Genomic DNA, 15791 nt, shown 5'->3' with positions numbered 1-15791 from the left:
CTCACTTGAAAGTTTCCTTTCTTTGAGTAATAAGGTCTACATATTTGTTACAATGGTACTTTAGCCTTCTAGCAGCTTGGAGACAAAACCACACCAGTCAGTCACTGGCAGCAGAGGATTATCTTAACTATGCCATGAGGAAAAAGGACAGTTTCTCTTGATGAGCTGAAATAGCTCAGTTGGGAGCACATTAGACTGAAGATCTAAAGGTTCCTGGTTTGATCCCAGGTTTCGGCAGATGATTTTGGGATAGCTCGGTGGTTTGAGCATTGGCCTGCTAAACCCAGGGTTGCGAGTTCAATCCTTGAGGGGGCCATTTAGGGATCTGGGGCAAAAACTGAGGATTGGTCCTGCTTTGAGCAGGGGGTTGGACTAGATGACCTCCTGATATTCTGATTCTATGACACACAGTACTTGTCATGCTCAAATACTCTTTTACCTAGGGAGGTGGTGGAATCTCCTTCCTTAGATATTTTTAAGGTCAGGCTTGACAAAGCCCTGGCTGGGATGATTTAGTTGGGGACTGGTCCTGCTCTGAGCAGGGGGTTGGACTAGATGACCTCCTGAGGTCCCTTCCAACCCTGATATTCTATGATACAGCATATTCAACCTAACAAGAAACAAATTCTTGAATGTCAAATTCCATCTTTCTCCTGGATGATCCATTTGTCTCCAGATTGGTACAGATCTGTGGACTTACTTATTATTCAAAGAAAGGAAATTTCAAGAAAAAGCATGGCAAAGGTTCCCTATTCTTTGTCATGCTAAGATTCAAAAACCTGGTACAGTAGGATTGTCATAGCAGCAAGCCTCCAGGGTAAGAGGCAGGATTAGTCTTTAAATATGGGGATCCAAAACAAGGTAAATGTATATGATATTCTCCACCTTCCCCTGGGCTCAAAGGCATGAAGAAGGCTTTTGCCAAAAGAAAGGAAGTTGCATCGGCTAATATTGGACAACCACTATTATTCCTGGGGGAAAATATGTTCTGCTGGAAAGGCAATGCAGTTACATCTTTCACTTACCAGGGGCTGCTGTAGCACCAGAAGAGAGGACAGCAGGCTCATGGTCCTGAGCAGCCAGCTGTGGATAAGGAGGGCCTGATGCTGCATTTCTCACAGCAACATGCCTGCAGGGCCAGATGAGATGGCACGGGATATTTGGGCGGGGGAGGAAGGAGGGAAGGAGAGAGGAGAGAGCGGACAGAGCAGGGCAAAAAGGGTCAGAGGTTCAGAAGGGCAAGAGGGGGGGATAGACGGCGGAAGGGTCATAGGAGCTAGTGGGGTGAAAGCACTAAGCCAGGGGCTGAATGGGAAAGGGGTGACGGGCCACAAGGGACAGGGAGGGGGGGTGGCTGAGGTGGAGGTGCAGGGCCACATGGGGACAAGAGCAGATGTGCCGGACTGAATGGGAGAGGCTAGGGGTCAGCCAGGGTCTGCATGGGGAATGGTCCCCAATTCCTTAACACTCCCCTCACCCCAAAAAGTGCCATACTTCTCTCACCCACACCCAACAACCCTCCAGGTTCATTCCCAGGCTCCTTCCCAGCAATTACTTCCCTGTACCTCAGCTCCTCCTTTACTCTTGATTCCCCCAAGCCTTTGCACTGCTTCTGAGGGGTGCAGGAAATACATTTCTATATTGTAGTTTAAATGAATTATTACTCAAAGTTCTGAATTAATATGCCTAGTAAGGAATCTATTTGTCAAAAAACATTTCCTGAATTTTTTGTTTTATGTATTGTAACAGACATGCCTGCTGACAGGTATTTTGAAATAAATTACCAAAATAATTGAAACTGGTGTGATTATAGTTTTATTTTGACAAATAAAATATGCAGAATTTTAAAATATAGTGCACAGAATTTTTAATTTTTTGGCACAGAATTCCCCCAAGGGCACAATATGCTACTCTGAAAAGAGACGGTCAGTGCTCCTAAGAACTGGACTTTGACACTTAAGATGGAATATTTATTGAATTTACTCAAGGGAACAAAAACTGACATCAACAGTTATGAGGACTCATTTTCATCATCATCACTCCCATAACCACACTGGTCATTGGGGCACCATCACTGATGAGCAATCAACCAACTGTCTCCACCCCTGACAAATGTGTGTCACTGCTTGAGTCTCCGCAAAGTCCATTCCTGTCCACTCTTTTATGTTGTCAATCCATCTTTTCTTCTGTCTACCTCTTTTTCTCTTCCCCCTGTAATGTCCCTTGGAAGATGATCTTGGATAGGCCAGATGATCTCATTACATGGCCATATCACTTTAGCTTGTGCTTCTTCATGGTCATCAGGAGGTCTTCATATGACCCAGTGCATTGGGTGATGATATTGCAGACCTCTATTAGTGACGTGGTGGAAGTAGGAGATGCTTAGGATTTTACGGAAGCATCTCATCTCTACCACCCGTATTTTCCGTTCAAGTTCTGCAGTAAGGATCCATGTCTCTCAGGCACACAGAAAAATGAAGATGACCAATGCGTGCAGCAGTTTCAGTTTGGATTCCAAGGAGATGGTCTTATTCCTCCAAATTGGCTTTAGCTTTGCCACTGCTGCTGTTTGAGCAGTTCTTGCCCAAATTTCTACCTTGGATCTTTCATCAGTGATGACTGCCCCCAAATACTTTAACTGTTTCACCGTCTCCAGCTCTTGTCCACTGCCAGTGATATGTGAACTGATCCCATCATGTTTGTCTGTCATCAGCTTGGTTTTCTCTGCACTGATTTCCATGACATATTTTGCAGAGGTTTCATCCAATCGTTTCAGAAGGTTGGCAAGTTCATCTTTGCTGCCTGCCAGGCCATCAATGTCATCAGCGAACCGAAGATATGAGAGATTGTTCACCCCCCCCCAAATGCTGACTGTGCATATGTGATCTTCTAGGGCATCAATCATTATGCACTCCAAGTAGAAGTTGAACAGTGTGGGAGAAAGAAGGCAGCCTTGCCAGACTCCAACAGCGGTGCAAAACCACTCTCCTATTGTGCCATTGATGAGAACTGCATTGCTGGCCTTGGCATACAGTTGTTTAATGGTAAGAATAAGCTTACGACCAACATTGTACTTCTTCATGGTTGCCCAGAGAGCTTCATGCCATACTCTGTCAAATGGCTTCTTGAAGTCAATAAAGATGTGGTAGCTATCCTGCTGGTATTGCAAGTACTTCTCACATTGTGCACGAAGGTTGAAAATCTGTTCTGTGGTACTTCTTCCAGCACAAAAGCCAGCCTGTTCTTCAGTGATGATATTGTCTGCTTGTGGCTTTAATTTGTTCAATATGACTTTCAACATCACTTTGCTGGGATGGCTAATTAAGCTTATGGTCCAGTAATTTTGACACAATTGCAGGTTGTCTTTCTTTGGCAGAGCGATGATTAGTGACCGTGCACACGTGGGGAGCCACTCACCGGTCTGGTGAGTACTGTCTATTACTATTTCTCCTCTGAATTTCATCAGTTCAGCTGGGATGTTGTCAATACCGGTAGCCTTTCTATTCTTGAGTGATTTCATAGCTGTCTCCACTTCTTTACATAGTATTGGAAAGTCATCCTCCTCTGTTGAATCTGGGCTGCCTAAGACACTAGGATCTCCCTTTGTATGGTGGTTGTATAGATCAGAGCAGTAGTTTATCCACTTATTGATGATGTTGCTTTCTTCTGTAAGACTGTTCCCTTCTTTTTCTTGAATTGCGTTAGCTTTGGCTCATGTTTCCTTCGTCAGAACTTTTACAACTTGGAAGGCTTGTTTGCTATTTTTATTATTGATACACTCTTCAATTTTAGAGCATTGTTTTTCAATCCGTATCTCCTTGGCCACTTTCATTCCTTTCTTGATCTTTCTGCCAATCCCTCTGTATTTATCAGCTCCCTCAGTGCTGTTCTTGTCTTAAGTTTTCTTCTAATGTCACAGATTTGTAGTATTTCATTTGTGACCCATTGTTTTGTCTTCTTTTGATGTTTCCCAAGGATGTCCATTGTTGCCTCATTCATTAGAGTGTTGAAATTGTTGATCATTGTTTCTACATCTTCCTCTACAGCAAGCAGAGGGGCAAATTTTCCGCCGATCATTGCTTGGTATGACTCTGTAATGTTTTGGTCTCCAAGTCTAAGTCAAACTTGGTTCTGATGAACTTTGGCCTGATGATTTTTCTTAGCCACAGCCAAAAATTTAGCTTTATAAGGTTGTGATCACTTCCAATATCAGCACCAGGGAAGCTCCTTGTTTTAGAAGCCTGTTAATCCTAGAACGAGATCGGTTTTGCACCATGATGTAGTCGATTGGGCTGTGATGTAGACCATTAGGTGCATGCTATGTTGATTGTCTGGATGCTTTATGTGCTCCTAATGTGTTTGCAAGAACCAGATTGTTATAGTTGGCAAACTACAAAAGTCTTAATCCTCTCTCATTGGTTACCGCATTACAGAAAGGACCACAATAATCTCTCCAATCTGCCTGCGCATCAGTAGCCACTTTAGCATTCCGATCTCCTTGTACAATCAGGATATCTTTCTTGTGTACCTTACTGATGTCTTGCAGCTGATTGTAAAAATCTTCAATTTGCTGATCGTCATAGTCTGCTGTAGGGGCATAGACTTGTACCACTGTGATATTAAACGGTACTGCCTTTAGATGGATGGAAATAAGCCTGCTGGACATTGGGTGGCATCCTAATACTGAACTCTTGATATCTTTATGCACAAGAAATCCTACGCCATTGACATGTTTTTCCTCTCCCACTGTAATAGAGTACATGACCTTCTTCTATTAGTACCTCTCCAAAGTTCTTCCATCTGACCTTAGAGATTCCTAGGAGGTGACAGGTGTATTGTTCCATTTCATACGTGAGTTCTTTCAACCTCCCTGTTTGTCTCAATGTCCTTACATTCCATGTGGCTATGATGAGGATATCTCTTCCACAAATCCGCTTTGTTGGGGTTACACCGATAGTTTACTTGTTGCGTCTGCCCTGGTGGGAGACAGATGGCGTGGTCATAATTAACCCAGGCTATGATCAATCCAGTATGGACATCATTGACTTACTCATCATATGGTGCGTCTTGGGCAAATTTCTAACCTGGCAGAGCCCATCCCAGTCCAGGCAGCCCCCTTTTAGTCGCCTCTTACAACACGTAGAAGCAGTGAGCCTATTCTGTCCCTGAACCCACAAGGGATTTGTGAGGACTACCTGTCTGAATTAAAAGTATAATACTGGGTTTCAGTGAAAAAGTTTTCTGTTTTCAGATTAAAAAAACAAAAACCAAAAAAAACCAACCAAAAAACAAAAAAACAATAACAACAACAAAAAAAAGAAAACCCCAACAAAAAAAAACCCCACCTTCATCTGACTGGAGCTAATAACCTTTCAGAAGCCTACCCTAATGGACAAGGAGTATAACACCACCTCCTGCAAGGGGTGGAATCTGGGAAGTGCTGTAAGAAACAGAATGAGGTTCCAAAGTTGTGTTCTACGACTTTACAGAGCTGGAATAAGGTTAATTCTCTAAGGAATTACTTAATGTTGGGATTTGTTCAAGGAGAGGAAGTTTTGTACATATTAAGAACATTTTACTATGGAGACGCGACCTTTTTGCATTGACAATCATACACCCAAATTAAGGCCCTTCTGAAGGAATCCAAGGTTATGTTTCACATGTTAAACTATGGCTTTGCACCAGAGAACAGAATAGCTGTATTTCCCCCCTCTTTTTCTTCTCTTTTGGGGTCCAGGAAAATACTTTATCTATGTATTCATTTTAAACCTATCTGGTCCCAGATGGAGAACTGGTTTTGCAGTAGCTCCAGTGAGATACTGGATCTTCTGATGTCTCGGCTAGGTTAATCAAGCCTGAGAGTCATAGGCTCTTCACTCAGAAAGGCATAAAGTAATAACACTACTGCTCCTTCATGCTGAGGCAGCTCTGGAAAAGGTGGAAAGATGTATAGGAGGAACCTTGCTCAGCTTTGAGATGTCTTTCACTACTTTACATCCCAGTTCCTTATACTCAAAGGCATCACAGGGCACTTTTACTGTTTTCAGATGCAAAAGGGCTGACCTGGACCAGCCCACCAAACTGACTTGTAATAGTAAGATATTTCAATGTATAGTAGCTATTTTGATAATCCGACTATGGAGTTGACCTAAATGTGTTTTCCCAATGAGAAAACCCTATCAGACACATACACTATTGCAAGCAGAAGAGGCCTGTTATCCATGGTAGGAGCAGACCTTAATCAATCACTGTGTTCCCGGATGATGTCCTCTCTTTCTGATACCCATTCCCTGAACTGAATCAGGAAGTTCTTTAAAAAAAAAAAAAAAAAAATCATCTCTGCATTTACCAGTTGTCATAAATATAAAGGGAAGGGTAGACCCCTTTGAAATCCCTCCTGGCCAGGGGAAAGCTCCTCTCACCTGTAAAGGGTTAAGAAGCTAAAGGTAACCTCGCTGGCACCTGACCAAAATGACCAATGAGGAGACAAGATACTTTCAAAAGCTGGGAGGAGGGAGAGAAACAAAGGGTCTGTGTCTGTCTGTAGTCGTCTTGGCCTGGGATAGACCAGGAATGGAGCCTTAGAACTTTTAGTAAGTAATCTAGCTAGGTATGTGTTAGATTATGATTTCTTTAAATGGCTGAGAAAAGAATTGTGCTGAATAGAATAACTATTTCTGTCTGTGTATCTTTTTTGTAACTTAAGGTTTTGCCTAGAGGGGTTCTCTATGTTTTTGAATCTAATTACCCTGTAAGCTATCTACCATCCTGATTTTACAGGGGGGATTTCTTTATTTCTATTTACTTCTATTTTTTATTAAAAGTCTTCTTGTAAAAAACTGAATGCTTTTTCATTGTTCTCAGATCCAAGGGTTTGGGTCTGTGGTCACCTATGCAAATTGGTGAGGCTTTTTATCCAACATTTCCCAGGAAAGGGGGGGTGCAAGTGTTGGGAGGATTGTTCATAAGATCCAAGGGTCTGGGTCTGTAGTCACCTAGGTAAATTGGTGAGGCTTTTTACCAAACCTTGTCCAGGAAGTGGGGTGCAGGGTTTTGGGAAGTATTTTGGGGGGAAAGACGCGTCCAAACAGCTCTTCCCCAGTAACCAGTATTAGTTTGGTGGTGGTAGCGGCCAGTCCAAGGACAACGGGGGGAATATTTTGTACCTTGGGGAAGTTTTGACCTAAGCTGGTAAAGATAAGCTTAGGAGGTTTTTTCATGCAGGTCCCCACATCTGTACCCTAGAGTTCAGAGTGGGGGAGGAACCTTGACACCAGTGTGGGGAGTGGAAAATATATGACACAAGCTAGCTCTGTCAATGGATGAGACAAGGCAAGATGTGGAGGGGATACCTGGAATTACTGGATAGGTATATGAACTCTGAATCACTTAGACATGCCTATGTATGAAATCAGAATTGTTCCAAAGCGAGAACTTGTACCTGTGATAGTACTCACTCTCTGCCCAGGCCTACGACTGACTTCCCGGGCACCATGGTCTTTGTCCTAACCCAAGATACACCAGAAACCATATCACTCTGTATTTGTTTCATCTTTCTCTCTACAGAGTGATAAGGGCACAGTAGGCTCAGGGGAGGGGGCGGGAAGGGGTGCAGTGGGAGCAGGGCCTGTGGCAGAGCCAGGGGTTGAGCAGTGAGCAGCCCCCAGCATATTGGAAAGTTGGCACCTGTAGCCCCAGCCCTGGAGTCGGTGCCTATACAAGGAGCTGCATATTAACTTCTGAGGAGTCGCATGTGGCACTGGAGACACAGGTTGGCCACCCCTGTATTAGATAAAGAATGTTGAATATTTATATGAACATGAATAAAACAGCCATGCATATAAGGATAGCTTTCTAGTATTCAAATTTCAGTTCAGTTCACTGCATAAAATAAAAAGCAACTTACCTGGCATGACTTAAATACATTGCCTGACGCCGAATATCTTCAGAGTCAATTTCAACAGGATTTATTAGAGCAAGTTGATCAATAGACCACCTAAATTTTCCTGGAGTCTGAGAAAGGAATGAACATCACAGTGAAGTAGGCAGCGCTTACTATTCTAAACAGACAGAATCAAAAACACAGAATACATATCTTTAAAAAGAAGCCACATTGGAGCCAAAACCTCCTTATATAAATGAGCTAAAACAACAGTAATTGTTTCAGCCAGCTAAGTGAGCTACTTAAACTTTAAACTACAGAATCAGACCAACTGACCTTATAATCTATTTTTATTTAATGATCATTAATAGATTGCAATTGTATGTAACATGAAACAAAGCATAGCATATTTAGCATTTACAGAGTGCTTTGCATCTTAAAAGCACTTTACAAACATTAAAACCTCACAAAACCTCCATAAGAAAAGTATTATCGCACTTTTACTGATGGGAAAATTGAGGAAGAGAATGTATGTGACATCACTTGTCTAAGATCACACAGAGTTAGTGTCAGAGCCAAGATTAAAATAGAGTGCCTATTTTCTAGTCCCATGCTCAGTCCACTAGATCAAATTGCCTCCCAATGCTCAAGACTTCTACACCTGTAGTCATATCACCTCTTCCTATAAGGAAATTTTAAAAGTAGAATAAAGCTTGGCCAATATTTGGATGGAAAACCTCAAATTGTTATAGAAACGAATTTAGGGATTCAGAAGGTACGGTCCTTCCAGAAATTGAGCATGACGTTTAAAGGTTCTATACTGCTAGCAGTGCATTCTTTAAGATACATGTAAAACAGAGATCCAGATCCCCTGTGGTAAGAAATTCATGATACACCCACATCCATACAATTGTGGGTAATATCCCCAAGGACCTCGTCACGTTCCAGTTTGGGAAATTATATTCCATCTACCTAAATTTTTTTGTGTTTCAATGGACTAAAGTTTTCTTCACTGCATGTCAAACTAATACTGCTTCTTCAAAGTGATGATTTTACTCCAGTGTCCTGGAATTTATGGACAAATGATCCAGATAAACCAGAGAATGGGAAAGTGCAATGCTACAGCACCATATAGCAGCCACAAGAGAGCTAGCTCCCTTTCTGGATATGTGCATGCTGGTTGTCAAGGAGAGCCAAATAATGGAGCGTCGGATGAATAGGGTTCTACTGTATATAGATATAAACAATTTACACAGGACTTCAAGGCCTTCACATGATAAAAGTGCAAAATAATAAAAAGAGGAATGTAAAATATCATCATCTCTAAAGATTTTGTATCCAACCTGCTTGCGTCACAAGCCTAGAACAAGAATTACTCCAGACAGAGCACCTATTTAGACAATGACTAACTCTAACAAGTGGTCTTCATTCCTCCCTTTCCTCAAGAATTTGATTAGCATCAAATAGCTACAAATAGCTTTTTGCATTTAGTATGTATGTTAACGCAATGTTATCATTAATATTTTAAAAACAATTTAGTCATACTGCTAAGTGACATCTGAGTTGTAGCAGTAGGTTTCCTTTAGTATTAAGAAGGTTGTAAGGAACTATGCTACTTAGTCTTGCTTAAATTCTAGTAAAAACTATCTACACATTTAAGAAATGATAAATTAGTATTTGGAAGTATTAATATTGCCTCTGACATTGTACTAGATATTAAATCTTACTGATGAGGATTTTGTTGATTTAAAGACGGAAGGACTGGAAACAATCTGCTCCTGTAGACTATAGTAATCACTTGGACTTTCAAAGGGGTTTAGGACAGCGGCCCGTCCTGGAGTCTTTGGTGTTATTTGCATTTTAGTTTCTTTTGCATCTCCCATAGCACAGAGCTGCACCTAGAAGAAAATAATTTTTTAGTTACAATTTAAGAAGTTACATTTTTCATTTTGAGTCACCCTTAGTTTTAGGAAAAGACAAGAAACCATATCATTTTTCGGTTTGTCAAGCGATTAAAAAAATTGATCGTGTTTAATCTCTCGATTAAAAATAAATCGTGATTAATTATGCAATTAATCATGCTGTTAAAGAATAACAGAATACCATTTATTTAAATATTTTTGGATGTTTTCTACATTAAATATATTGATTTCAGTTACAACACAAAATACAGTGTACAGTGCTTACACTAAATATATATATATATATATATAAAATTTCAAATATTTACTCTGTAAAAAAACAGAAGAAACAGTATTTCAATTCACCTAAGTACTGTAGTGCAATCTCTTTATCATGAAAGTTGAACTTACAAATGTAGAATTATGTACACAAAGTAAGTGCATTCAAAAATAAAACAATGTAAAACTTTAGAGTCTACAAGTCCACTCAGTCCTACTTCTTGTGCAGCCAATCGATAAGACAAACAAATTTGTTTACATTTGCAGGAGATAATGCTGCCTGCTTCTCGTTTACAATGTCACCTGAAAGTGAGAACAGGCATTCACACAGCACTGTTGTAGCCAGCGTCACAAGATCTTTACATGCCAGATGAGCTAAAGATTCATATGACCCTTCATGCTTCAACCACCACTCTAGAGGACATGCTTCCATGCTGATGATGGGCTCTGCTCAATAACGATCCAAAGCAGTGCAGCCTGACATGTTCATTTTCATCATCTGAGTCAGATGCCACCAGCAGAAGGTTGATTTTCTGTTTTGGTGGTTTGGGTTCTGTAGTTTTCTCTTTTAAGACTTCTGAAAGCATGCTCCACACCTCATCCCTCTCAGATTTTGGAAGACACTTCAGATTCTTAAACCTTGGGTCAAGTGCTTTAGGTATCTTTCGGAATCTCACATTGGTACATTCTCTGCGTTCTGTCAAATCTGCAGTGAAAGTTTTCTTAAAACTAACACCATGTGCTGGGTCCTTATCCGAGATGGCTAGAACATGAAATAAATGGCAGAATGCCAGTAAAAGAGAGGAAGAGACATACAATTCTCCCCAAAGAGTTCAGCCACAAATTTAATTAATGCATTATTTTTTTAAAGAGCATCATCAGCCTGGAAGCATGTCCTCTGGAACGGTGGCCATAAAGGAGCATACTAATGTTTAACGTACCTGGCACATAAACATCTTGCAATGCCAGCTACAAAAGTGCCATGAGAACACCTGTTTTCACTTTCTGGTGACACTGTAATAAGAAGCAGGCAGCATTATCTCCTGTAGAGATAAACAAACTTGTTCGTCTTAGCGATTGGCTGAACAAGAAGTAGGACAGAGTAGATTTGTAGGCTCGAAAGTTTTACATTGTTTTGTTTTTGAGTGCAGTTAGGTAACAAAAAAAAAGAATTTATATTTGTAAGTTGCACTTTCACGACAAAGGGATTGCACTACAGTACTTGTATAAGATGAATTGAAAAATACTATTTCTTTTGTTCATCATTTTTACAATGCATAAATTTGTAATAAAAATAATATAGTGAGCACTGTACACTTTGTATTCTGTATTGTAACTGAAATCAATATATTTGAAAATGTAGAAAAACAATCTAAAATATTTATACATTTCAATTGGTATTCTATTGTTTAACTGTGTGATTAAAACTGGAATTAATTCTTTTAATCACAATTTTTTTTTGAGTTAATTGCATGACTTAACTGTGATTGATCAACTGCCCTTATAATTTTTGAAGAAGCACTAACGTCCCACAGTCTAGTCAGGTTGAAAAAAGTCTGAGAAGTAGTTTCAGATTTGAGGTATCAGGCTCAGCTATGAGAGGCAGACACATAGAGGTACAGGGAAGTGCGAGGAAGATAAGATGAAGAGCAAAAACTTAGTACCTATCAAAATGAGAGTTAATGAGTACAAAGTCAAGAGAAAGGACAGAGATAGAAAGGAGAGATCAAGTTTCAAAAGACAGCTCTTATTTTACTGAAGGTTTCAGAGTAGCAGCTGTGTTAGTCTGTATCCGCAAAAAGAGAAGGAGTACTTGTGGCACCTTAGAGACTAACAAATTTATTTGAGCAAAAGCTTTCATGAGCTACAGCTCACTGCATCCGATGAAGTGAGCTGTAGCTCATGAAAGTTTATGCTCAAATAAATTTGTTAGTCTCTAAGGTGCCACAAGTACTCCTATTTTACTGAAGTGTTTCTGAAGGCATTAAGAATTTGGAGATACCACTCAAAAAGTTGCTTCACACAAAGAAAATCATCTTAAAAGGAACTGCTCAATGTAACTGAAACATTTTTTATGATTAAGTGAAAGAGACACGTAAGCTACCTGAAAGAGACAGATGTCTGTTTGGTGCCTGGAGTTTCAGAAAAAGGAATATAATCAGAACAGTGCAAACAGGAGGGAGTAGCAGGAAAGTAGAGCAAGACAGACAGCAGGAGTTAGGTAGCAGAGGTTTTAGACAGCCAACTGGGTACTCATCTGTTACAGAAGAGTAATTAAGCACTTGAATGATTTACCAAATATCTACTGGGGGAGGGGCGGGGGGTTGACGACTTACTCACTAAGCATCCCTACAGGAAAGTGGCGATGCTGACTTTCCTACCAGGGATTTACTTTTGTTCAGCAGCCATGTGATCTCCTAGAAGGATCTTGCCAGGCCAGGGGATGAGAAGCCTGCACTGGTGTCCACACTGCCTGGTTCCTCGCGGTTATTTATTGACATTTTGGGGGTAGAACTGGGGCAAAAGAAGTTTCCTAGCGTCTAAGGCCATTCGATCATCTAGTCCAACCTCCCGTCTGCCACCAGCCATTAGTCCGAGGAAAGTCTCTCTACTCTTTCTCCCAACAACTCCCTGCTCCCGCGCCCCCCTCCCGCCGCGAAGAGGCCGGGCTATTGTCGGAGCCGCAGCGGGAAACTCACAGCCTTGCCCGCTCAGCTCCGTCGCCGGTTCCCCGTGAAAGCAGCCGCCTGGCGGAGCCCGCCCGGCGAGCCGCGAACGCCAGCAGAGGCACCGCGCTCCCCGCGGACTCGGGGCCCAAGTTAACGACAAGCTTCTCCTCAGCCGCAGGCTCGCGGGACTCGGCCTGTCAGAGCCTCACGGGAGCGGGTAGCTACCTCCGCCGTTGGGTACCTGTTCAGCCACCGTTGAGCTGAGGCGGGCAGCACCGGGCGCGCCTCGCCGCTTTCACTCCGGCGGCAGCATCCCGGGTTTGGCTACTGCTTCCTCACGCGTCCGCGACAGCCCGGGAGGCTCTTTAACTGCCACGCCCCCTTTCCCCGTGGCTGCCCAATCGCCGCGCGTCCATTCTCATGCCCGGCCAATCGCGGCTCGCCGTCGCTCTCGAACGGACCAATGAACACTGGGTCACTTCACAAATTCGAACCGGTTCCTCCTCCCACCTCTCCGGTTGTTAAGCGGGCAGGCGCTATTCAAACTAATACGGCGGGTGGGGCGGGGCTTGAGGGCGACAGAGGGAGGTCAGGCAAGGACGGGCAACCGCGCGTGCGTGGTGAGGCGTGGTGAGGTTTTTCTGTTGGGGCGGGAATGTTTGAACGCTAGGGAGAGGGTGTCTGTTTCCGGGTTAGAGGTCTCGCGCTGAGTGGTCCTCTGTCGCCATGGCGAGCGGCGCAGCCAATTTAAACGCGGTGAGAGAGACGATGGATGGTGAGTCCCAGGAGGCCGCTTGTGGGTTTTGTTGCGGCCGCCTCGGGTGTCCGACCCGTGCAGCTGCCGTTGGGGTCGGTGTGTGACCTCGATGGGCGGCGGCGGCGGCGTTCCCGGGCCTCAGGAGATCCCAGCGGGGTCCCCCTTTGCCTGAGGCATGTCTCCCGCCTCTCCCCCCCCCCCCCCCGGTGTGTTCTGTGCGGGTCTGGCAGCGTGACCGTAGCCCGGGCTTCCGTTGTCGCGACCTATCGCAGCGGCGGCGCCCGGCGGCCTCCGTCACGGGCGGGCCCTGAAGCGCTAGGGGACGTTGTACGAGCCTGCGATTGGGGCCCGGCTCCGGGGCCGCGGCGCAGCCGTTAAGGACGGCTACGAGCGGGCGGGAGGCTGAACTGAGGCGGCCGAGGAGCCAAGCGCGGCAGTGACAGGGAGCGCGCTCCCGTGGTCTCTGCTCTCTCTACGGGCCGCGGCTGAGAGAAGAACAAAACCACGTTCGCATGGGGCGGGGGGAGAAATCAGCGTTAATATCCGGCTCTCCAGAGAGCCAGGGGTTTCTCCGAGTGAGGGTTTCCGCCAGCGCCCATGCTGTGTGTGTGTGTGAGAGAGAGAGAGCGACAGTGTGAGGCTCTCGCTGCCTGGATTTTATTTTCTCTCTTAAATGACATGATGCACAAGTCGACTCTGCAATGTAAACCGTAAGGAGTTGTCAGATATTGGTGGCTGCGGATTGGTCACCTTCAGGAGCAGATTGGTTGTGAGAATTGACAAGAAAAATGGCATTTTCTAGCTCCATTATTTTCATTTTGTGTGTTCAGTTATGTCCGCTCGCTATTGACAATAATACATTTGTCTACACTAGCCCTGCAGAGCCCACAAAAGAGAATGTGAATTGGGTTCTGTTCCTTTTTACCCAGCAGGATTATTTTCAAACTCAATTTTGAAGGATTTTATGTGCAATATGATTATTGTTAATCAGGCCCAAATTATACACCTTTAACTCTATAAAACTGCAATTACTAGCTTTGTGTAATTTGGTGATAATGCACAAGTGGGACAGAACATGATTCAACTTTAGTTCTATTCCCTGGCTGTAATTTTAGGAATGAAAGAAAATGTATCCTTCTAGATTTAGTTAAGTAATCAAACAATTGAGGCATAATAAATGTAGGACCTAAAGATGTTTTTTGTTTGTTTTTTGCACAAAGTCACTTTTCAAAGTAGAACTAGAATTGAATGTTGCACTGATGCTAACACTTTTAATAAAACTACTTCCCCCTCTCCCCCCCCCTCCCCCGTCAGGAGTAAGATACAGGAAAATAATTGAAGATGATTTCCTTCATTTACTGTAATTGTGTTTGCAGTGGCTGCAAATGAAACACAAGTTCTTTTTCTTAAACACTGATATATAAACTTTTTTGGGGAGGGAAACAAATGTTAGCATGAAAATGGAAAACGGTTAAATACCCTTTAATTCAAGCTTTTTCATTACTACTATGATAAGAATATTTGGTGATGTCATGGAATGCATAGGCTCGATGCTCTGGAACCACTCAAAATGAAGTTCAGACAGTACCCTCTGGTGGCATGATACTCCTCAGGGCACACTCTCACTAGGACAAGCCTCCTTTCCTTCAGTGCTTCCTTGGGTCTGACCTCTGAGTGTTCAGCACCTCTGCTCACAGTGTGAGCTCCTCACATTGAGTCCACTTGGGCAGGACACCTAGGAAAGCCTTCCATCGCCCCTCCCAATAGGGGCCATGCACTCTATCTTTGCAGTTATAAGTGACTCAGCCAGTGAGGTAAAACAGAAGGGTGTATTAGTTGACTGGGACACAGTGTTGAACAGACCTTGTTAGTACAGAAACTCAGCAATGTCCATCTTGGGGAATCCAGAGCCCTTGGCTCTCCTGTGTGAGTCCCAAAAGGAGACTGATTCATTTCCAGCAGCCAACCCTCAGTCATGACTAGTTGCTCCTCCTCCATCCTTTGTCTCTTTCCCAGGTCTCCACCTCTCACTTTATTCTCTAATATCTCCAGCTGGCTCTTGCAGACGATGGGCCCTGGCTATCAGTTGCCAGGATACAGTGTCAGTTGTTGTCTGGGCCAGGCAGCAAGAGGGCAGTTACACCTGCGCTCTAGGGGTCTGCAACAATCACACACACCCTTGTACCATCACCTAGATACATAGGGGAAATTGAGGAACACACACAGTATTCAGACAAAACATTAAAAACATTCCCAGTTCATCACAGAGGGCATATTTCTTTTTGCGTTCCCATTTATGAATG

At 43.3% G+C, this 15791-nt stretch overlaps 1 protein-coding gene and 1 non-coding gene across 7 annotated transcripts in view; one reads left to right on the top strand and one right to left on the bottom strand.

The window, feature by feature from the left end:
• Positions 1–13120, bottom strand: part of BORA (BORA aurora kinase A activator) — a 47240-nt gene extending 34120 nt beyond the window's left edge. For 2 of the 6 annotated variants that reach the window (XM_073346639.1, XM_073346672.1), the window contains exons 1-4: positions 12762–13119; positions 9610–9780; positions 7907–8013; positions 7687–7782 (exon numbers count right to left, since the gene is read on the bottom strand). In XM_073346639.1, the coding sequence (XP_073202740.1) occupies positions 7687–7782; positions 7907–8013; positions 9610–9765 (359 nt within the window). In that variant the 5' untranslated portion in view covers positions 9766–9780; positions 12762–13119. Of the gene's footprint in view, positions 1–1025; positions 1361–7686; positions 7783–7906; positions 8014–9609; positions 9781–12761 lie in introns of those variants that run through there. The other 4 variants (XM_073346656.1, XM_073346647.1, XM_073346664.1 and 1 more) reach the window with 4 other exon arrangements.
• On the top strand, positions 165–237 carry TRNAF-GAA (transfer RNA phenylalanine (anticodon GAA)). The gene has a single exon. It is a non-coding gene; the product is annotated as a tRNA-Phe (tRNA).
• Positions 13121–15791: the final 2671 nt, after the last annotated feature.

This window comes from Lepidochelys kempii, chromosome 1 (assembly GCF_965140265.1).
Source record: "Lepidochelys kempii isolate rLepKem1 chromosome 1, rLepKem1.hap2, whole genome shotgun sequence".
In the NCBI taxonomy this organism is placed as follows: Eukaryota; Metazoa; Chordata; order Testudines; family Cheloniidae; genus Lepidochelys; species Lepidochelys kempii.
The sequence above is the reverse complement of the archived record's forward strand: the minus strand, read 5'-3'. Positions and strand labels throughout refer to the sequence as shown.